This window comes from Triturus cristatus, chromosome 12 (assembly GCF_964204655.1).
Source record: "Triturus cristatus chromosome 12, aTriCri1.1, whole genome shotgun sequence".
In the NCBI taxonomy this organism is placed as follows: Eukaryota; Metazoa; Chordata; class Amphibia; order Caudata; family Salamandridae; genus Triturus; species Triturus cristatus.
The window spans coordinates 544,735,239-544,757,839 of NC_140595.1; the positions used below are offsets into that span (position 1 = coordinate 544,735,239).

The 22,601-nt window shown below is 45.4% G+C and overlaps 1 protein-coding gene across 1 annotated transcript in view; it reads right to left on the reverse strand.

Moving 5' to 3' along the window:
- SLC12A4 (solute carrier family 12 member 4) overlaps window positions 1-22,379 on the reverse strand; it is a 477,810-nt gene extending 455,431 nt beyond the window's left edge. The window contains exon 1 of the mRNA XM_085638574.1: window positions 22,042-22,379. Coding sequence (XP_085494700.1) covers window positions 22,042-22,174 — 133 coding nt within the window. The 5' untranslated portion in view covers window positions 22,175-22,379. The remainder of the gene's footprint in view (window positions 1-22,041) is intronic.
- Window positions 22,380-22,601: the final 222 nt, after the last annotated feature.

Sequence of the window (22,601 nt, forward strand, 5' to 3'; positions counted from 1 at the left end):
AACTCTCCTCAAAGGGCGCCCCTCTTTCCCTCCTTAATATTTACGCCCCTACTGGTGGTGATCAGTTTTTTTGGCGTGCAATGGCCTCCCGTATCACCGAATATATTGACGATAATTTTATCTTAGCAGGTGACTGTAACCTTCCCTTCGACCCTTTTTTAGACAGGAACTCCAAGGTACCCTTTGTCCCTAATAAATCCCACAAGCTTTTCGCCCAAGCGATATCCCAACATAAACTCACTGATGCTTGGCGTCTCTGCAATCCCACCTCTAAAGAGTTCACCTTCTACTCCCCAACTCACCATTCCCAGTCACGCATTGACTATATTTTCCTCTCCCACCATTTGTCCCAATCCCTAACCCATGCTGATATAGGCCCCATCTTATTTTCTGATCATGCCCCCGTTTTGGTAAACATTGACATTCTACCCAAGTCCACCGGACCAAAGAGATGGCGCTTCAATAACACTTTACTCCTCGACCCCAAATTCTCCGCCTCCTTTGTGGATTTCACCACAGAATTTTTCACCATTAATGATACACCCACTGTGCCTAACCACGTTGTTTGGGATGCCTATAAAGCAGCAGCTAGAGGTTTCATTATCAGCTTTGTGGCCACCAAACGCAAGAATGCTCGCAAACGCACCAATGACCTCCTCTGTACGATTAAAAAGCTAGAGCATTCTTTCTATACATCCCATTCGCAAGAAAGTCTGACCGCCCTCATTGCTGCCAAGATGCAATTTAACAAACAATCCACTGAGGATGCTTCATTGTACTTGTTGAAATCCAGTTCAAAATTTTATGGTGGTAAAAATAAGGCGGGGAAGGTTTTAGCCAACTATTTAAAAGTCAAACAGAACAAACTGAATATTGAATCTGTTTACGATGCTAATTCTGTTTTAAAGCATACAGATGTTGACATTTTAGAACAATTTTCCCAGTTTTATTCCAAACTCTATTCTTCTGAGACGCACCCCTCTGCTCAATCCCTTGCTGCTTTTTTTGCCACCATCCAACCGCCTCCTAATTTCCCTGTTGATTTATCTGCCCTTGAATCACCAATTTCTGGTGATGAATTACTCACAGCGCTTCAGTCACTCAAGAAGGATAAGGCCCCTGGGCCAGACGGATTCACAGTTGAATTTTATTTACATTTCTCCAAATTGTTGCTGCCCAGACTCCACTCCCTTATTGACTCCTTCATATTAATCGGTTCTTCCTCAGGTACATTCTCAGACGCCCACATTTGTATTATACCCAAAGAAGGCAAAGACACCCAGCATTGTAAGAATTACAGACCAATTTCTTTGGTCAACATTGATTATAAATTGTATGCCAAATCTCTCGCCATTCGATTAGACCCTTACCTTCCCGAACTGCTAGGCCCTGAACAGTCTGGCTTCGTTAAGGGTCGCTTCATCACTGATAACACCAGACTGTTGTTTAATGTCCTCTCCAAATCTCCACAGTTCCAAGACTCATTAACAGCCATTGCCCTAGACGCAGAAAAAGCGTTCGATAGGGTGGAGTGGACTTTCCTTTTCTCCGCCCTCAAATGGTTTGGATTTGGTCCACGTTTTATTTCTTTTATCTCCTTCCTTTATTCCAGTCCTAGAGCGGCGGTTTGCGCCAATGGTCTAGTCTCCTCTTTTTTTAACCTAGGTAGGGGTGTTCGTCAGGGATGTCCTCTTTCCCCTTTTCTTTTTAATTTGGCCCTGGAACCTTTTGTTTCAAAGCTTCGTCAAAATCCCAACTTACACGGTTTCCAAATCTCCCACACTAATATTAAACTTGCTGCCTACGCAGACGATATTCTATTATTCATGTCTAACCCCGCAACTTCCATTCCCGCATTCTTAGCTGAAGTTCACGAATATTCCCAGATTTCAGGTTATAAGCTAAACAATGACAAGTGTGAGATTCTACCCCTCACTAAGTTCACTTTTAAACCGGACTTTATGGCGTCCAATTTTACTTGGAGCCCCTCACACATCAAATACCTAGGTCTACACATAACTCCCTCCCTCTCCGACACTGTCTCGCTGTGTCTCACCAAATGCACCCAGAAACTATCCGACCTCACTTCCAGATGGCACCCATTATACCTTTCCTGGTGGGGTCGTCTTGATACGATTAAAATGATGCTCTCCCCGTTAGTCCTTTACACCATCTCCAACATCCCAATTCCTATCCCTGCTAAGTTCTTTAAGAAAATTAACACCATTCTCTCCTCCTTTCTTTGGTCCGGCAAAAAAGCACGCATGTCCCTGCTTAGATTGCAACTCCCTAAATCCGAGGGTGGAGTTAATTTCCCGAATTTCCCCGCTTACCACAAAGCATTCCTTCTGCGGCAAGCTTCCCATTGGCTGCAAGACCCTGCTGAGCCGTCCCCCTTATGGGTTACCACTGAGCGGCTTTCTTTAGCCCCTTTCACTTTTGCTGAATATCTCTCATTCTCTCGTAAACCCCACTTTTCCTCCATTCCTATCCACAAGTTCACAGCCAAGTTGCTTCTTTCCACCTCTCCAGACCCTCCTTCCTCTACAGCAGAGTTTCTCAATTCCACCATCTGGCACAATAATAGTATTACCATCAATCGCAAGCCCTTTTATTGGAAAACCTGGAGACAGAGGGGTCTAATCTGGGTTTCTCAACTCTTCTCTAATTCTGATTTCTTATCCTTCTCCGCTCTTAGCCAGCACTTCCATCTCCCTCGTTCTTTTGCCTGCAAGTATCTTGCGCTTAAAAATGCAGTCATGTCCACTTATGCTCTTCTTTCCAACCCCCTCACGCATGCCCATCCCCCAAATCATACCTCACAGCTTCACTCCTTCTTGCGCACTCACCCTACAGCCTCCTCAATATACCACTCATTTCACACGATTCTCACACCTAGGCCAAAGTCCAAAGTTGAGGAACAGTGGGAGTCTGACCTTGCCATCTCTTGGCCCACCTCCCTTTGGGATAAACTATGGACCAAACTTCGCAAGACATCTAGAGCTGCTTTTCTTACACAAACCCTCTTTTTCATATACAATAGGCTTCTCTTTTCTCCCCAGGTGTTGAATAAGAGATTCTCCTCTACACCAGATCTTTGTTGGTCCTGTTCTGCTCCTAAGGCCACTCTCTTCCACATGCTTTTCTCTTGCACTTTCACGCAAAATTTCTGGACACTAGTTTGGACCCAAATCAATGCCATATTCCACACCACATTCCCCTTCTCTCTTGTCAATATTTTTTAAGGAAGCCTTTCACCTTGTTGGGATAATATTGACATTAACACGCAAATTGTTGACTTGTTGTTAGCTGTTGCTTTCCAGCAAATCACCGTCAACTGGAAAGACTTTACGAATATTTCTTTTAAAGCATGGTGGTACAATGTTTGTTATAATCACAGGCTAGATACTGCTTTTGTACACCCCCTTAGTCTAGCTGCTAAACGACATGATTTATGGCTTCCTGTAACCTTGTATCTAGATACCTGTGCTAAACGTTCCTCTCATGTCTCACCTATTCAGCAAGAGGTCCCTAAGCCCCCCTGATTGGCATTGATTTTCATTTGTACTATTCTATTTATATAAGCTACTTTATTGCTCATTAGTACCAGTGCTGATTTTTGTTACTCAGCCTTAAACTTCTGTTATCCTCTGATCAATTGTATATTTTCATTACCATGTTTTACTTTTCTCCTCTAATTGAAGATATGTTTGTATTTTCTTTTTTCTCATGTATTGACACCTTTACTTATCCAATAAAAACCTTTTGAACTTAAAAAAGAACAGAATGCTTCACCTCTTCCTCAATACAACCAGTGGTGCACAAGCTCCCTTCTTTCAGCTTCTGCTCTACAATCCTCTCACACATTCCACAACCCACAGCTGCATCAGGTTACCTCTTGTACTCTTACCCTTAATGCCCACAAATGTCCCACTATTTTATTCAAAGGCTATCATCTCCTTTGCTCTGGCCACCAAAAGGAGCACATAAGGAGTACTTTAATAATTAGGGAGATCAGAACCAGAACCTCTTTTAGCAGCCAGTTGATTGTGAACATTACCTTTATCATATAATTGCCAGATAGTTTGAAGTGATTGTGAAAGGAGTCTCCATAGGTTGTTGATTCGTAGAAATGCAAATTGACATGGCTATGGATTCTGAACTAGATCAAAATCAATTCTCTATTTAAGAAATATGCTCCCATTGAGGCCAAACCCTACATAGTTCTAGGCTTAGATTATAGGAACAGCAGGTGCTGGGACATACGGCCAGAAACATAGCCTCTTTTGAAATCAACTCTGCATATGGAGTCTGGTGTTGGTGCGTAGAATAAATCCTCGATATCTTCTGACCAGAATTAAGTTAATCCAAGTACATGGTTTGCTTGGGGTGTGGAGAGGCTGGCAGCAGGTTAGCCTGGCTCTTTGTGGGTGTGATTCAATTTCAGTACTGTATACGCTGTAGACCAGAAGAACATATACAGCTCAAACTTAGCTGTCTCTCAACTAAAGTGCTTTGTTTAGGCAAACCAAGCGATTTATCTGACCTTCTGGCAATTTAAGGGAGCACATCCTGTAGCAATGATATTTACCCTTGAAAGCACTTTTGTTGCAATGGCAGGAATGAAAAATTTGCAAATAAATAATTATGAAATGGTGGCTTTTCAAGAAGACTAGAGTTGGAGGTAGTTACTCAACTGCTCTGCTGTACTCTTATTGCCATGTCGGACAAGCAGATGGCAGTACTGGTGCATCCAAACAGTATGCATGCACACACTTCTATACTTAAATTCATATTCACATTCACAGTCTATGTACATGGATGTCGAATCGCCAAAATGCCTGGGGTAGTGGAAGTGACATAACACACCCTTTGACCTTCTTGACATCAAAGGAAGTGATATGTGACCTTTGACCTCGACTCGTTCCCAGAAGTGAGGTCACTTCTTCTTAACCCGGATGATATCAAAATAATTGACATCACCGAAGTTACATTACAACTGTGTCATTAATCTAAAAATATACCACAAATGTCTCTTTTGGATACACCTAAAGTAGGGTGCCAACATAATCTTCGAAAGTGGTGAGGTTTAATACAATACTTAGCAGAAACTGTGCTGAGTAAAGTGAATGGACCAGAGCACTTTTCAATGGTCTGGGGATAAGGGGTTCTCCCCAAAGGGAACATTTTGAAAAATGGGTCAAATTGTAAATTTTAAAGCAGTCTTTTCACATAAAAGTGCTAAAGAGCCATGGCTATGAAAGGGCACTTGTTAAATATATAAGCCCTTTCATAGTGAGCCAGTCAAAGAAAACTGCTGTTCCACAGGAGTTGAACCCCCCCTCCCATTTTTCAAAATATGCTATGGGTGCCCCCCCATGCCCAAAAATATCCTCCACTGTGCTAGGGCAAGTATGTTATCATGGGTGTCCCCTATATACTACGAGTTTCCCCTTATGCCAACAATTGTATATACTATGCCAGACCCAGAAATGTTGCTATAAGTGCTAGGCCTGGGCGGTGAAATTCGCTCAGTTCGCGGAGTTTTCTGCACTCCGCGGAGCTTGCGGATTGCAGAAAACTCCGCTTCGCGATGTGCAGTGGAGTTTTTCCCCGCTCGCGATCGCAAACGGTAAGTTTGTGAGCGTGAGCTGCCGCTCAGGGAGAATTTCTACCCGAGCAGCAGAAATACCAGCACAAACCGCAGTTTGCACTGCACTCCGCCACTCTCGGAACTTTGCAGAGTTTTTTTGTAACTTCTCCGAGTTCCGCGTAGCAAAACTCTGAACTACGCCCAGGCCTACATCCATGCACCATGGGTGACCCCAATGTCAAAATGTACCTTTAGTATAATAGGTCAAGCATTTTGTCATGTTTGTCCCCTTCTTATATGCCACAACTTTAATCCTTTATGGCAAGAATAACCTCAAACGGGCTAGTGCCAGCATTTTGCCATGGGTGTCTCGTGCCAAGAATTACCTTCATTGTTCCTGTGCCAGCCTTTTGCCATGGATATATTAAGTATTCTCTCTTATGTCAGGTCTCGGTCTGTTAATAATTGCCTTCAGTAAGCCAACAGTATTTTGCCAAGGCTATAAACAGACTCGCAAGCATAACAACATTCTCACTCATGGTAATTTACATTTACTAACACATTCTCACCTACTGACTCTTACGCAATCATTCTCACTTCCTCGGACTCATTAATTCCCACTATCGTGCACTCAATCTTACACTCACACACGGTCAGTCATTCTTACAATGATTAACTCACACCTGTTGCCTTACACTGACGTGCACTTACTCTCACTTCATCGATCTCACTCACCATTACTCACGCATACTCATCTGACATTTTATCTCACTTATTGTGACATACACACACGCTTCCACATAAACACTCCCTCTCTCACACAAACACACTCTCACCCGCAAGCACACAGATAACATACATTTAAAACATTTTGTACTTACCTTATATTCCAGTTTCTATTACACTAAGTGAATAATATACAATTATTCCCTGTTAGCGTATTTAAAAATCAGCTAAAAACAAGGAGGGCTAAGCCAACTGTGTCTTCTTGGCACTGATTTTGCCATCTCTTAGGCCAGGGCCACAAAGACAGTGACAGGGGTTACAGGGAACAAGCCGGGGGTCGCAACTCCAACTCTTGGGGACCCCTAAATGACGTCCATGTCTACATGCCCGAAGGCAGGGTCCAGCGGAAGACTCAACAGTTTACCTTGGGACTCCGGGCAATAAGCCAACTTGTCCTGAGCAAGAGTAAGAGCCCTGTACATGTGTAAAAGACACGATACATTCACACCAAAGCACAACATGTTTGTTGGAGGACAGTATCACAGCTAGAACCAGCAGTTTATCCAGTATTTTAGCTAATGAAATTACTTGTCATAAGCAGTCGCAAAAGCCGTTTATCAGCCTCTAATTGGCTAATCCCAACATATGCTAAGCCAATGGAAAGAGCGGTAGTTGCTCTAGGTGGGACAGTAGCGAGCAAGCTGTTGCACGGCACCCCGCATCAGTCCTGCCATTGCTGTTGCCTCCCTTGTCCTCCTATAAACCCCAACCTGCACACACCCAAGAACTTTCGCTTATGCAGTCTCAGCACCAGGAGACATTTTGCTGCCTTCTGCGCACAGTCACCCAGTGCAGTGTTTCACTATTATTTTGGGACTTTGTCAGCATGTGTAGGTTTGTATATGTATGAGTGAATCTGAGGGAGATTCAATTTTCAGCTGCATGTCCTTCTGCAAGTTCACTCTTGCTTTGCACCAAAGAGAGCAGAGCTAATAAGAGCCTTCGTAGGGGTACAGCATGTTTACTAAAACACCAACAACCATGGGTTTATTTGGCAGATCGCAGAAAGTGCGGAAAGATTCAGCAGGCTAATAGCTTACTCTCCTATATCAATACCTCATAAAACATACCTTAAACCAACTCCCTTTATTCCAATGGAATCAATAATTAAGTTCAACATCGTGTGCACCACAGATAAGGATACTGGTGCAAATGCCCAAATATTTAAGCTACCTCCAAAAAGTAGCCCACCATCACAACTGACCATATTCACTGATCAGCCACACCTAATCGGTTCAAGATATATGTAAGGTAATTCAAGTGAATTGCCTTCTGTTTTAAAAAGCAGGGGTTCATTCACTTTAAATACTGATGAGAGGTCCATTTATATTGTACTGTAATCTTTAATTTTAGATAGCTTTCTAAAACGTAAATTAACTATTTTTCAGTAATTGCTAAGGATAAAAAAACACTTTTCGCTCATTTGAGAAAAAGTAGGTTTCATCCGTAGAAAAGCAAAATAGTACAGGCTAAACCAACTTCACACTGGTTTCAAGTAGCCCAGCAGGAAATACTGTGAATCCCACTATTACTAACCCAGCAGCAGCATGGTGCCCAACAGCTGCCTAGCTTTTAGTTCAAGAACTGTGTTGAAGCCAGTAGACAAGCATTTTCCTACTTTTATTCCACAGATTACTAAAGTAGGCAAGGGATTAGGCCGCCTCCTGTGCCAGACAGTTGTGCTTTTGAATTTCATTGCTTTTTACGCCTAGCCTCATAGTGAAGCCGATTGTGAGATTGTATATGATCACAAGAAAAAGTGATTCAATTAATAGTACCAAGAGAGGGGTTGAGGCACTGCGCACAAGATCTTTCCTAAAAGCATTTGATTGAAATATAGTTGTGTTTGTCCACCCAAGAAGCGGTTCCATAGCTTACAACTGACAGGGCATTGTTAACAAAAAACCCAGGTCAAATATAGTAGGCAGGGGGTTTACATGATGTACCCCATGACCAATACAATAGGAAGGAGCTTCACAATGTGTATTCTCTGACAAACATTATAGTAAAGAGTTTTACATTGAACTGCTCGCCGAAAAACCATGTGAAATGACTTTTTATTTATATGTTTTGTATAGCGCGAACATGACCCAAGTGGGTATCAGCGCGCTTTACATAAGGTTGAAGACATAGGAACACAGCTCAAGAAAACAAATCAAGGTATCAAGGTACAAGTAGGTCAATGTGCAACAAGAGCAAAAATGACATAATGGTGGAAAATAGGGAGAAGGCTAGGGTAGAAAGAAAATTAAGGAAATATACATCAAGAACAAAAAGGGACATTACGGCAGGCGACATTAGGTCGTAACAAATGACATGTAATAATTAGGATAGCCAAAAAGTCTTGAGGTAAGAGGAGCAAAGCTTCTAGATCAGCGCATTGTTCATTAGTAGCGCTTTCAATTCCCTTTTGAAGGCAAATGTGGATGGAATAAGCCTAGTCTCCACTGGAAGGGTGTTCCAGATACTCGGGGCAATGCCCAAGAATGTACGATTGTAGGTTTTAAGCTTATTGAATTTCTTTGGCTTAAGCAGCAAGGTGCCGGTGCTACTTGTGGACCGGGAGCCCCCAGAAAGTTCCAGCTTATTTGTCAGTAGAGTGGGGTATTAAAGTGAAGAGCTCTATGGGTCATACAAGCAATCTTTAATTGGATCCTTGCCTCAAAAGGAAGCCAGTTGAGCGATTTCAGGTCCAGCATGATGTGGTTGGTCTTCTTGGAACCCGTGATGAGTCTCGTAGCCGCACTTAGAGAAGCTCTGATGGAGGCTAAACTGAGTTTCGGCAGTCCGTATAAAGTAGCACTGCCATATTGTATTCTGGAGATGACCAGTGCTTGCACTGCCGATTTGAAATCCTCATGGGGAAGGTAGGGTTTGAGTTTTCTTAGGATGGACAGCTGGAAGTTCGCTCCTTTAGTAGATGCTCTGATGTGCTCTTGCATGTTTAGGTTTTTATCAAGCAGAATTCCAAGTGATTTCGTGGAGTCAATGAGATGTGGTGTGCAGTTGAGCGTGGTGAGATTAGAGAGATACTTCACAACAGTGGGGGTTTTCCTAGCCGGTGCAATGAGGAGGAATTCCGTCTTGAGGGCGTTTAGTTTGAGATGGTTGGCGGTATGCCAGTTTAGGGTTTTGAGCAGGGTTCCGTTGAGAGCATCGATGTCTTCGGGGGCAGGATTTTTTCATGTATAGTTGGGTGTCATCAGCGTACATGTGATATTGGATGTTGGAGGCTTTAAGAATTACCGTCAGTGGTTCCAGGAAAAGGTTAAAGAGTGTGGGGGGAGAGTGAGGACCCTTGTGGAACACCCAGCATGCAGGGACTGGGGTTGGATAGAGTCTGATTGGATTTGACTCTGTGTTCTATTGTTGAGGAAAGAGGCAAACCATTTAAGGACCGTGCCAGAGAGTCCCATTCTGCATTCAAGGAGGTGGAGAAGATGGTCATGTATGACAGTGTTGAAAGCAGATGAGAGATCGAGAAGAATTAATAGGCAGGCTTCATTCTGGTCCAGTAAAGTGAGAGCGTCGTCAACTATGTGAGTGATGGCCGTTTCGGTACTGTGGCCAGTGCGGAAACCCGATTGGAATTGGTCGAGGAGCTGGAATTGCTCAATGTGTCTGGGCAGTTCAGTTGACTTTACATTGTGAACTCTTTGAGAAATGCAATAGGAATGGACTTTACACTGATATCTGAAAAAAACAAAATAGAAACTGATTTTCAAATGGCCCGCTCTCTGGCAACTGAAATAGAAGGGATTTATTAAACATGTCGCTTTTTAGGTCCAGCCACAGCAAACGACTGGTATCTCCAGAAGTCAATGTAAAATTTAGATGTGCCTAAATTGTTCTATGGCTGTCTCGATACAGAGATAACATTGCAATGTTTATGTTCAACCTAAAACAAACAGGCTTGCTTTATTGATTACTAAAAGTAGCGACTAAGGTAGTAGGGATCCCAAAGTTATATACAGTAATTTGAAAAAGCTGGTTGACTTAAGTACTTTGTGAAAAGCATCTTTCCAAAAGGCTCATATAGGAGCTGATTTTTTTTAGGTCTCGCCTGAGCCAGCGCATGCACTGCAAGACATTTAGCGTGTGGGCTTTTAAAAGTCCGACCACACGCTTTTGGCTGGCATAGAGCGTGAGGTTACGTGCACAATGAAGAGCAGAGGTGCCATCTAGCTTTCCTCTCTCGTCATGATGTGCGCACATCGCACACCACTCGCCAGCCTGCTTTTGCCGTTAGCAGTCGCGCGTGTGCACCTCAATTAACTTTCGCGCATGTCTTGGCCCCCACTCTGCTCCTCACTCCTTTTGGCTTCACTCTGCCATCTGGCTTTCCTCGCGGCACCCCTCCGCCCCTCCCCACCACAGAACTTCAAAGCTACCATTGTTCTGTCGGGTATGAGAATAATTACTTCACAGCATTATGTAATTTTTCAATAGTACCATATAATTTAATAGTACCTAACAGGAACACATGCAAAAACCACTTCATGTATACTGAATTCAATCAGAATATTTATTTTAACTAGATTTTTCAGGCTGTCAACAATAAAACAGTGACATGTGAAATAAGTGCTCAGTGACTGTGATTAAGTGAATGCAATATATACAAGTGCAGGTAAAATTTTTACAGGTATTCACAATAGATAATACAATTTGATCATAGAAGGGGTCAGTGCAAGTCTAAACAATGTCTACAATAGCGGGCAAAAATACACTATGTTCAAAGCCAGGAGACTCGATAATACTGAGCCAGCAAGTTACACCGATGTTTCGACCCTGAAAACAGTTTATTTCATAGGTGTCATGGCGGGTCTTCCTCAAGGCTATGGAATGGATGTGGACAGCCTAGAAGTAAGAGAATTGTGTCAGAGCATGTGTTCCAAATATGGTGTGAAATATTTCGTGTCACCATCAAGGTGAGCCACTCACCAGAGTCTAAGGTCTAACTTTCTCAGATGAATTCTTCTTGAGTCTAAAATGAACAGTGAAGATTTAATCTACCCATTCATCAAGCGTCCTTTGGTAATACTGTGGGATACACAATTAGGTCTTACCTGATGTGAATCAGGGACCAGAATAATCCTTGTGCGATTTATGATGGAAGACTGGGAACTCAACTATTCTTTTCTTTGATTGTTTCAAAGGCGTGCTAATTCTGAAATTAAGCCAAGTGGACAGTCACTCATCTGTGTGAGCAAAGTGCGATAGAATGAATGTACACAGTGGTGAGCTAAAATCTAATCGTGGCGCGTCCCTTTATAATGGCCGTCTTGAACACAAGACCGTTCCCGCTTGATCTGTAACAGTAATTGCCGATACTAGTGATGCCCGCGTCTCCCCACCACAGAGCGCATCTCGCGGCCGCGCGTCTTGTTTTTTACGGCTGTCTGCATTTCATTTGGTTTTCCTCTCGTGACCCCAGGCTTGTTTAAATACATTTTTAAGTTAAGGAAAGACTGTTATGGGACTGTGGATGGGTTCAACTACACAGGCATGGGCAATTCTACTAGCAAAAAATATGCACAGAGCAATGTAGCAAGAGACTTTGTCAACTATCTGGTGCGCATTGGAGAGGTTACAAGTTCAGAGGTCCAGACATTTGTGGTGAGTGACTTTCCTTTGCTGTGATCAGGCTGTACATATTTCGTCAACTGAAACCTAATTGTAAGTTGGAAGTCTGTCTCTTGTCCCATGCTGGATGTTTGTTGTTTAGCCCCTTTATTTGCTTACTCAGATGGACATGCTACTTTTCCTATGTATTCCTGCTGCTGTCAGTCATTGACTCTTCTCTAATATAAATGAACTCCCATCATTTCTCCAACAGCCTGATCAGGAGGATATTTTAGAAAGTTGTTTCTTGAAAATGCAGCCACTGTGCATAGTTGCATTAGCCGAAGGCATATTGAACCAGTGGGGATTGCGGTTACTACGTTTAATGATTTGTTCACAATATCTCTTAAACTGACAAATCTCTTTTGTGAAGCAAGAGAGGTTATTGCTTAGTTGAGAAAAGCTTTTTTGAAAAACATCTGTTATGAAGTATTATTAATCCACGAGAAAGTTTCCGGATGCTGAGCGATTCCATGGCCATTTTGGTAGTTCATGTCTTATTTTTTTAAATGGTCTGATTGAAAGGCCCTGCTTCTCAGGCGTGTTGTGATATAGACTTGATCTCTTGATGCTTCGGATATTTTAGATTGTTGAGGATGAATCCATCGTCTGTGTTCAGTAGACTGCCACTTTCAAAACAGAAACAATGGTAAGTGTGCTGAATGTAAAACTACCGTGTTTATTATGCTTGTAGTTCTTTCTACTTGGTGGGAGACGGCTCCTACACCTGCATAGGGTTCGTTGAACACTCTCCTTTATCAAATACTTTTAGTTTCTATTCAGCTTCTCAGCCCATTCAGTGTAAACTATTTAACTGAGATGGAAGGGAGAAGATTGGGATCAGTGCGCCCTTATTTTAAAGGCACAGCAGTCCATGGTTGGCTGTAATAAGGAGCGGTTCCTAGAATGAAAGAGAGCAGCTCATGCAATATTAAAAGATGTGTATTTTTCAAAACTCACATGCTGAAGTTAGGAGAAAAATGGATGAATTATTAAATCTATTTAAAGCTGATATTTGACTGATATGTCATAAGACATATCTTGCTCTATCGTCTATTTCCCTGTCTTGCTAACCCTTCTTTCCCTCTTTACTTTCTATCTGCCTCCCATTAGCTTAGTCTTAGCTCCTGTTTGTTTTGCCTCTCTTCCTCCCACCTATACTCACATTTCCCTCCTCCATCTCTCCCTCTTCCTCTCTTGTTGTAAGTTAACTCTCTTTACCTGACCAGAGACTAAATCTCTGCCCTTCTCTCTAACTTCCTTCTCTACATACCACACTCTATGACTAGCTGTCACTTCTCTATACCACCCAATACATTTCTTTCTCTGCCGCAACTTTCTGTCCCATGTCTCATTCCTTTACCTAAACACTCCCTTTTTACCTGCCTATTTATACATGGCTACGTAGCTACCACACTATAGCTCTACCTTTAAACTCTCTCTGTACGTCACACCTCTTTCAATAAACCTCAGTGCCCCACAGCACTTCCCTCTCATGACCTCAACTTGCCACCTCTCTACGATCCTACCCCTAGATCTCGGTCAGCTCTCTGCCCCTCTCTTCTCCTCAAGTGTCTCTCTCTCTCTCTCTCTCTCTCTCTATCTATCTATCTCTATCTTTCTCTATCTCGCTGCTCTGTTTGCATCTCATCCCCCTTCATTTCTCTTCCATTTACTTCACCTCTCTCTTAATTTCATCTCTTTAGCTCACCCATTTCTCTCTCTGCCTCACAACTAACTGCTTCATCTCTCTCTTCCCCACCTCTCATACACTTTCTAGCCTCTCAATTTAACTCACCTATTGGCCTTCTATGTCTCCCTTTAAATTGATGTCCTCTTTTCCTTACCTTTCCCATTATTTTATTTATTTCTCTCTACAATGCTCTCTCTACCTCTTCCACTCCATCTATCACTCCCTTTGCATTTTAGGGGCCCCTCTGTTTCCTCACCACCACACTTTTCATGGTGGTGTCACCACCATGAAAAGTGTGGCGCTGAGGATACTCCTAATATGCTTGGCAGTGCCACATCAGCCCCGTCAGCACATTAGGGGCCTCAGATGGCTGCGCCACCACCAGTGATTGTGGATCCCTGGTGGCAGTAGCGGTCCTGTGGCAGTCCAACCGCCACTGACCTAATGCAGCAGGAACACTGCCACCATGAGTTAGTCAGTCCATTGGACCGCCAAACTCGTAATAAGGCCCTAAGAAAGTTTCTGACGCAGCTCCTAGTTCAGGTAGTGCTAGAGAGGTCTCAGCTTCATTTACTACATTTGTAATTTTAGGTTTAGTATCACGTTGTGTGTGAATGAAAGTAAGTTTCCCTTCTAAAAATTAAAGATGCTGGGCATTCATTAGTGATAAACTATTGTGCACATTGTGGATTTCTTTACCATTTGTTTATCCCATTTAGTTGTTTTGATTTGCTCTTTTGGCTTTACGTTTGCAACTATGCTGTCGATACTCGATTCATGTTACAACAAAGTGATAGTGACTGATGTGGTCCTTGAAATTCAAGAGGGTCTTGCGCCACTTTTGTTTTATTTATTTTTTTATGACCAACAAACTTTTGAATTTGAAAGCAGATTCAACAGAAATGTTGGTTCAAGGGACCATCCTCTAACCAGGACATTCATTTAACAGTTACTGGCTCTCTGCCCACTTCCAGCCACTGCTGCTATGACCAAAAAGTCTGGTGGTATTATTATCGCAGATCCTACCATATGCCTGCATGTCAGCAGGACTGCTGGTACATGTTGCTCCCTCTTAGGGAGCTTGAGGAGAATTCTCCCTCATCACTGATAGTTGATGGAAAAAGCCTAGTTATCCAGGCAGCCACTTCCGGTTTCTTTTATAGGAATGCAGTCTTGTTTATCTCACCTAAATATATTACCCGTCACCTTCATATTGTGGAAAATGCTGCTGCCACTGTTACGTAATTTATCTCAGTGCCAGTGCTTAATTTGAGCTGGTGAGGCGAGGCACACCTGTACTCATTTTTTTGACCGCCACTTATTAAGCACTGCTCAGTGCACGTCTAGAAAATTTCCATTTTGACTTTCACCACTGCTTACCAGAAAATAAATGATCTTGTTTAATACACTTTGCATTGCACACAAGGCACTTGTCGGGAGTATCTTAATTTATGGCCTCAGCTCTAATTGCCCCCTTAAATTCATGAAGTCTCTTTGGTTGTGCCCATATTATTTTGCACCAGTACAAGCAAAGGCCCTTTCTTGAGTCTCACTCTTATTAAAAGTACACCAGAGGAAAAAGCCTCGGTCCATGTGAGAGCAAGATGAGCGGGGTGCCTTTGAGAGTACAGGCTTAAGAACATTAAAGCCAAACTTATTGGCATTACCAATGCTTGTTTTTGCCATTGAATGTATGGGCCCAACTAGTCCAAGCAAGGGTACAACTTTGGACCCAAAATAGTAGGACCGTAAGAAGGGGTCACAACTGACACGAGGCACATTGATGTTAATTCACCACAATATCAGAGTTAGCACATGTATCATCATACACCTTTTGACTGAACATTACAGTGGTGACACCCTGTTGCACCGTTAACAAACACTATGGTATTATAAAAGGGCCACAGAGGCTTGTGCGCCCCTTTCTGTAATAGTGATGGCACACATGTAACACCAGCGCTATTGTAAGAGTGCATTCCCTCATTGCACTGGAGCATGTTCACATGCAAAATAGGAAATCAGTTTGCTCTGCACCCATGCCCTATTACAGGCAGAGAGGCAAACAGGCCCTTGCGAGGCACACTGAAAATGCATCACAAAAAGGTGGTGCAATGCTAGTATGTCTCCTGAGGGCTGCCTTCTAGAAAAGGCAAGGGGGACCAGTGGACCCCTAGAAATCCCCTGCAGGTGGGTGGGGTCACTTACAACTCCCACCTGTAGGGGGATCTCTGTCCCCGCTTTAAAGTGCAGGCGGGTTGCAGCCTTTGCTGTGAAACACTGAGAGGCTCTGAAGCAGTTGCACTGTACTTCCCTGAACATGCTGTCCTGGGGACAGCACATACAATGAAATAGTGTGCAATATCCTGATCTGCACCGAGCGCACCTTTTGAAAGGTGTGCTGTGGCGCAAACATGGGCAGTGCTTCCTATGTATAATTCGGACACAATATTGCACGGACAAAGCTTGCAGTATCAATGGCCAAGTAGGCATGGTTTCCATAATTGACATCCATGATCAGACCACCAGACATGTATGAAACTAATAAACACAAGCATCACCCGCTAGACACAGCGTTAACTGACATGGAATAATACAAACAAGATGTGTCAAAGCATAGCGAGAGCATTCAAGGAAACTGAGCGACAAGGATGTAGTCTGCCCAGCTAGGCTAAAATTTATGATAAAATAATGAGCAACTATGATGCATTCTGTGGTTAAACAGCACCTGAGGCAAAACTACAAATGAACACATGAAATGCAAACAAAGGCAGGCTTGTGCAACTGTACAGGTTAGCGGTTACAGAAAAAGCAAGACATGATTCATACTTAGATTCAGATGAATTCATACAATTGGCAAGTGTCCTCGATCACTGTGTGAAAGCAACTTATTTAGAAATGACCAGCCAGAAACAAATTGCTGCTGCAGGAACCTACAAAAAAGGTTCTAAAAATGTGCTGTGGTGGGACGGAGAGGAATGGTGAAGGGTAGAGTAGCAAGTAAACCCTTGTGTGTAGTGGCAGCATAGAAGGGGGGGGGGGTGGCAACATGGATAAGCTTCTAAAAAAGTCAACAGAAAAGCAGATAGGCACAGTGAGGAGAGGTGGGAAGCATCAGATGAGCTTGTGGGAGCAATAGGGAAAGTGTGAGGGGCAGGGATGTGAGGTGGAAAGCAATATATGGGAGAAAGAAAACACCTGCACACCCAAAAGAAAATACAGAAAGGCCAAAGTGGCTGCCTGAATGTCAGCTGTGAAGGATACTCATCAACCACCAGGGACGCATTGGGAAGGAGGGCAGTAGGACATTGGGCGATGGGCCTGTGCTTGAGAATCAACTGCGGGCCTTTTCTTAGGGGCTCTGTAAACTGGCCCACAGAGACTTACTGTCTGCCCCGATCCCCAGACCACTGTAAAGTATCATGGGCACTCCCCCGCCATGCTCAAACTGAGGCTGGGGCCCAGATGTTGTTCTGTCCCTTAGGGCATTCACACCTCAGCCCCATGCCTGTGTAGCCCATCTGGCCCAAGAGCAATGTCATTCTCCCTCTGAGCCATTCTCACCATGGCCTCCCTGGAGTAGCAGCAACAGCCCTATGCTTTTCTGGATCCACTACCCTTCCAGGTAGCAATACCCAAAGACTAAAATGGAATAGAGCACAGGCGATTTATAGAAGTGGCGTCATCCAGCACAGACATCGACTTCAGCCACGCCACAGAGCTTCAATGGACGGACCACAGCTGCGTCCACTTCACCTTTAAGAGAACGACGACTCACCATCACCAGCAACAGGCCGCCCGCAGAAGCTGGAACAAGATCACAGCAGACCAGCTCGCCACCTCCCTGAGCCAGCACCCTCCTGCCAGCTCAGCGAACCCCCGCCAGGCCGCCGACAACCTCACGAAGTGGATCAGCAACTGCGCGGACGAACTCGCCCCGCTGAGGACCCCGCCTAGCAGACCCGGCAGCAAGAAGGCCCCATGGTTCACCGACGAACTCAAGAGCTCCAAGAAGAACTGCCGAGCCCTCGAGAAAGTCTGGAAAAGGGAACCGACACCGGACAACAGAACCTCCTACAAACTTGCTACCCGGAAACACCACCAGCTGATCCGCGCCGCCAAGAAAACAGCATTCAAGGACCGGTTGGACAACAACGCACACAACGGCAAGGAACTCTTCAACATCGTGAAAGAGCTTTCCAACCCCAGCGCAGGAAACAACGACATCACCCCATCGCAAGACCTCTGCAACTCCCTCGCCTCATACTTCCACAACAAGATCACGGACATACACAGTAGCTTCAACAACCAACCAACGCACACCATGACCGACCAACCACCCCCACCCACCACCACCCTCCACGCCTGGACCCCGATCAGCACCGAAGACACCATCCGCACGATGAACTCCATCCACTCCGGATCACCGACCGACCCCTGCCCTCACCACGTCTTCAACAAGGCCGACGCTGTCATCGCACCCCACCTGCGAGACATCATCAACACATCCTTCGACACCGCCACCTTCCCCGAGAGCTGGAAACACGCCGAACTCAGCGCTCTACTCAAGAAACCAACAGCGGACCCCACCGACCTCAAGAATTACCGCCCCATCTCGCTTCTCCCGTTTCCAGCCAAAGTCATCGAGAAGACCGTCAACAAGCAGATGGCGGCCTTCCTCGAGACGAACGGATCCCTCGACCCCTCACAGTCCGGCTTCCGAGCCAAACACAGCACCGAGACCGCCCTCATCGCCGCCACCGATGACATCCGAGCCCTGATGGACAATGGAGAAACAGCGGCCCTCATCCTCCTAGACCTCTCCGCGGCTTTCGACACGGTCTGCCACCGCACCCTAGTACGGCGCCTCAGCAACATCGGAATCAAGGACAAGGCGCTGGAATGGATCATCTCCTTCCTCGACGGAAGAACACAGAGTCCGCCTACCACCGTACAAGTCAGAGGCCTCCGAAGTCATCTGCGGCGTCCCCCAAGGATCATCTCTGAGCCCCACCCTCTTCAACGTCTACATGAGCCCCCTCGCGGCCATCGTACGCAAACACAACCTCAGCATAATCTCCTACGCCGACGACACCCAGCTGATCCTCTCCCTGACCAACGACCCCGCCGCCGCCAGAGCCAACCTGCACGAAGGGATGAAAGAGGTAGCCGAGTGGATGACGACCAGCCGCCTGAAACTGAACTCGGACAAGACGGAGGTCCTCATCCTGGGCTCTTCACCCTCCGCCTGGGACGACTCCTGGTGGCCTCCCGCCCTGGGCACCGCACCCAAACCGACAGACCATGCACGTAACCTGGGCTTCATCCTGGACTCCTCCCTCTCCATGACCAGGCAGGTCAACAACGTCTCCTCGGCGTGCTTCAACATCCTACGCATACTACGGAAGATCTTCTGGTGGATCCCCACAGAGACCAGGAAGACCGTCACCCAGGCCCTCGTCACCAGCCGACTGGACTACGGTAACGCCCTCTACGCCGGTACCACCGCCAAGCTCCAGAAGAGACTCCAGCGGATCCAGAACGCCTCAGCCAGACTCATCCTCGACATCCCACGATCCAGCCACATCTCCGGACATCTGAGAGACCTTCACTGGCTCCCCGTCAACAAGAGAATCACCTTCCGCCTCCTCACCCACGCACACAAAGCCCTACACGACCAAGGCCCGAGCTACCTCAACAGCCGAGTCAACTTCTACGCTCCCACACGCCACCTCCGATCAGCCAACCACGCCCTCGCCGCCGTCCCCCGCATCCGAAGAGCGACTACAGGAGGAAGGTCCTTCTCCTACCTGGCCGCCAAGACCTGGAACTCCCTCCCTCCCGACCTACGCCTGACCCAAGACCACCTCTCCTTCAGGAAGAAGCTGAAGACCTGGCTATTCGAGCAGTAGCGGCACCCCCCCCCCCCCCCCCCCCAGCGCCTTGAGACCCTACGGGTATGTAGCGCGCTTTATAAGTGTCACTGATTGATTGACTGATTGATGTTGGCACCTCAGCCCCAGTGTCTTTTAGGCCTTGCTGGAGGGATGTGGGGGGGGGGGGGGGGGGAGGGGTGTATTTACAGAGGCCTCGCTATGAAGTCACCTTTCCCAGAGGGAAAAAACAGAATGTAGGGTTATGGTCTCAGAACTGCTGACGTTGGAACAGGGGAAGTATGTTCAAGGTCTGGCATCAGCTCAACATCCAGTGATTCTGGGCACATCACTTAATATCCCTACCTAACATAAAAATGAATTTGGTCTTGTGCAATGCAGCTGGCGCTCATGGAAATTGCTCCAGCGACTTCGTGCAGAGTTCATGCTAAATAAAACTACAAAAAAAAAATTTAAGTAACTCATTGATATTGAGATATTCTGTTTTTTTCCAAACAGTTTTTCGGTCTCACCCTTTATGTAGAATACTTTATTTGAACTTTCTTACCTGTATTTCCTGTCTGCATACAATCCTAATAAAACTTTTCTGAAGTAAAAAAAGAAAATACAAAAAAAAACAACCATTGGGGAATGTGGGCCACTTTTTTTTGGGGGGGGGGATTGTGGAGTGTCGGACCCTGGCGATGGATGATAAAGCTTGGTACTGGGGAGATATAAACACAAGAAGAGGAATAAGGGATGCCATTGAATTAGAAACAAGCGACAGGAAAATGTCAGGAAAGTCAATAAATGATATGCAATGGGCTGGAACAAAGCCTGTTTAGGTATTGGTAGTGTACACAATAGGTCTTTGACAACACACAGCTAAAAGTGGTCTATAGGGGAGACCTAAAAAGCCTACCTTACTTTTTATATCAACCACAGATTAATTAATTCAACATGAAAACGTAGGCTTGGTTTAACCAGTGGCTTAAACAGTCGCGCTCACTGAAACCAAAATGTAGGGAGAATGGAGTTTTCGGTTATATTTAGCAGTGTCGCTCCCATTTTATGTCACTTTTTATCCCATTTTAGGTCCCTTTTTATCCCTTTTTCCAAGGTCCAGTTAAAACGGGAGAGTTGTATGTTGCCAGGTGGTCCCTCCTCCATACATCAAACACTCAGCAGCTGATTGGCTGTCTACGTCAAGATCCCAGAGCCTGCACGAGTGAGATTTTTAATGAGCATGTCTCAGGCTCAGCAGCCACATGTACGGAACTGAAGTGATGGATTCTCAGACGCGAGAACACTAAATGCACAGACATCCCTTCAAGGCACGCAGCCTGCAAACCACTAGACTCCAACGTCACTGCGTATTTAAAGCCTCGAGTGCCACACGGCGATCACTGCGTACACACAGACGACCACCGACTGAGCAGCTCACTCAGTCAACATTCTTTTTTTTTTTCTGCATCTTTTATATAGCGCGAACTCGACCCAAAGGTATTGGAGCGCTGTACATGAGCACCGTATTTACATTACATATTCAGGCACGGGGGTATTAAGTGATTTGCCCAGAATAACAGGATGTGGACGCGACCTCGAGGCTCGAACCCTGGTTTCCTGCACCAAAGTCGGCAGCGCAGCCGACGGACCACATCCCCTCTTCCAGGAACTTGTACTGGCGCGCGTACTTTGTACCACGGTGGCAACGGACGCTGTGGCAACGGACGCTGCAACGGCATCGGCTGACACAATGAATACAGTCAGACAACTCGGAGGCAAACACGCCAAAAGTTCAAAACAAAATATTAAACGCCTCCTCCTTCAGATAGACCACTGACACTGCTTTGCATCAAAAATTAACAAGCCCTGTTGTGCCCAGGCATAGATATATTGAGCAGACTTGGGAGACACACTTCTGCTTTTCATCTGTGCTAAGCACAGCTGTGTGCTTTCTTCTGGAACATTTCCATAAAATGGGGAACCTGCCTTGCATCTAAAAAGATGAAACGAGCACACTGAAAACTGGCATTTAATGGACCACACAGCAGCAGTCTGAGGAAGGCTCTAGACCGTCGTGTAACTTTTTTTTCAACAAAGAAACGCCATGTCATGTCATTGTCCCATTCTATTTACTTCCGCATCGGCAGAGGAGGTAGTTCTCGCCCTGAAGACCACTATAGAAACACAAACACCAGGCTACTTTAAGATGTAAAACGTTTCACAACAGCAGGCGCCCCCGAAACACCCAGAGAGTGAAAGGAAGCGCGTTTGTCTCTGACTAAGAAAGAGTTATAAAAAACAGAAAAGTTGTCGTTAAACTAGTCGAGGCATCCCTCAGCCCCTCTTCCGACTGAACTAGTACTGCGACCTGGCTGTAAGAGAGACGGTGACGTTTACACGTGTTCCGTTTACATAAAGGGAAGTTAGCATGACCGGTGGAAACTTGTAGGAGCCTCCGGGGCATAACTTACCGTCCGAGCTGACGGTGTCATAGGGGTCCCGGGAGCTCTGGCCAGTGTCTCTGTAGTCCACGCAGCTCAGCCCCTCCAGGCTGTCATACTCCGCCTGGTTGTCCTCCACCGGCACCACTGTGAAGTGGGGCATCTTGCTGCCCGGCTTTGCCGGCAACTTTGCTTGAAAACCGCCCTCTTTCTGCGAAGCGGAGGAGACACAATCCTTCACTTGCCTAGCATTCCACCATCATTGGGTCACTTCCTCCCAGGAAATTATCATATTCCCAGCTCCGCCCACTCCCCCAGTCCACGGAGTGGGAAAAATCTGGTGAGACTTTGCTCATCTCTTAGTGTGCAAAGAAACAAGGGAAACGGAACGCCTCTCTTTTAACTCAGGGCACTGGAAACAATTGCTGCACAGCGGCATGATGCAAGAAACTTGTTGCAAAAGTTCAGGCTTAAAATAGAACAGACGTTAAAATGTAGCAGAATGTTTCCAGCTGTAGGCCTGGATGATTTTGTCGAAAAATAGTGTGAACTTGAAGACGGGAGCAGACACCTGAAACAAATGTTGCAGT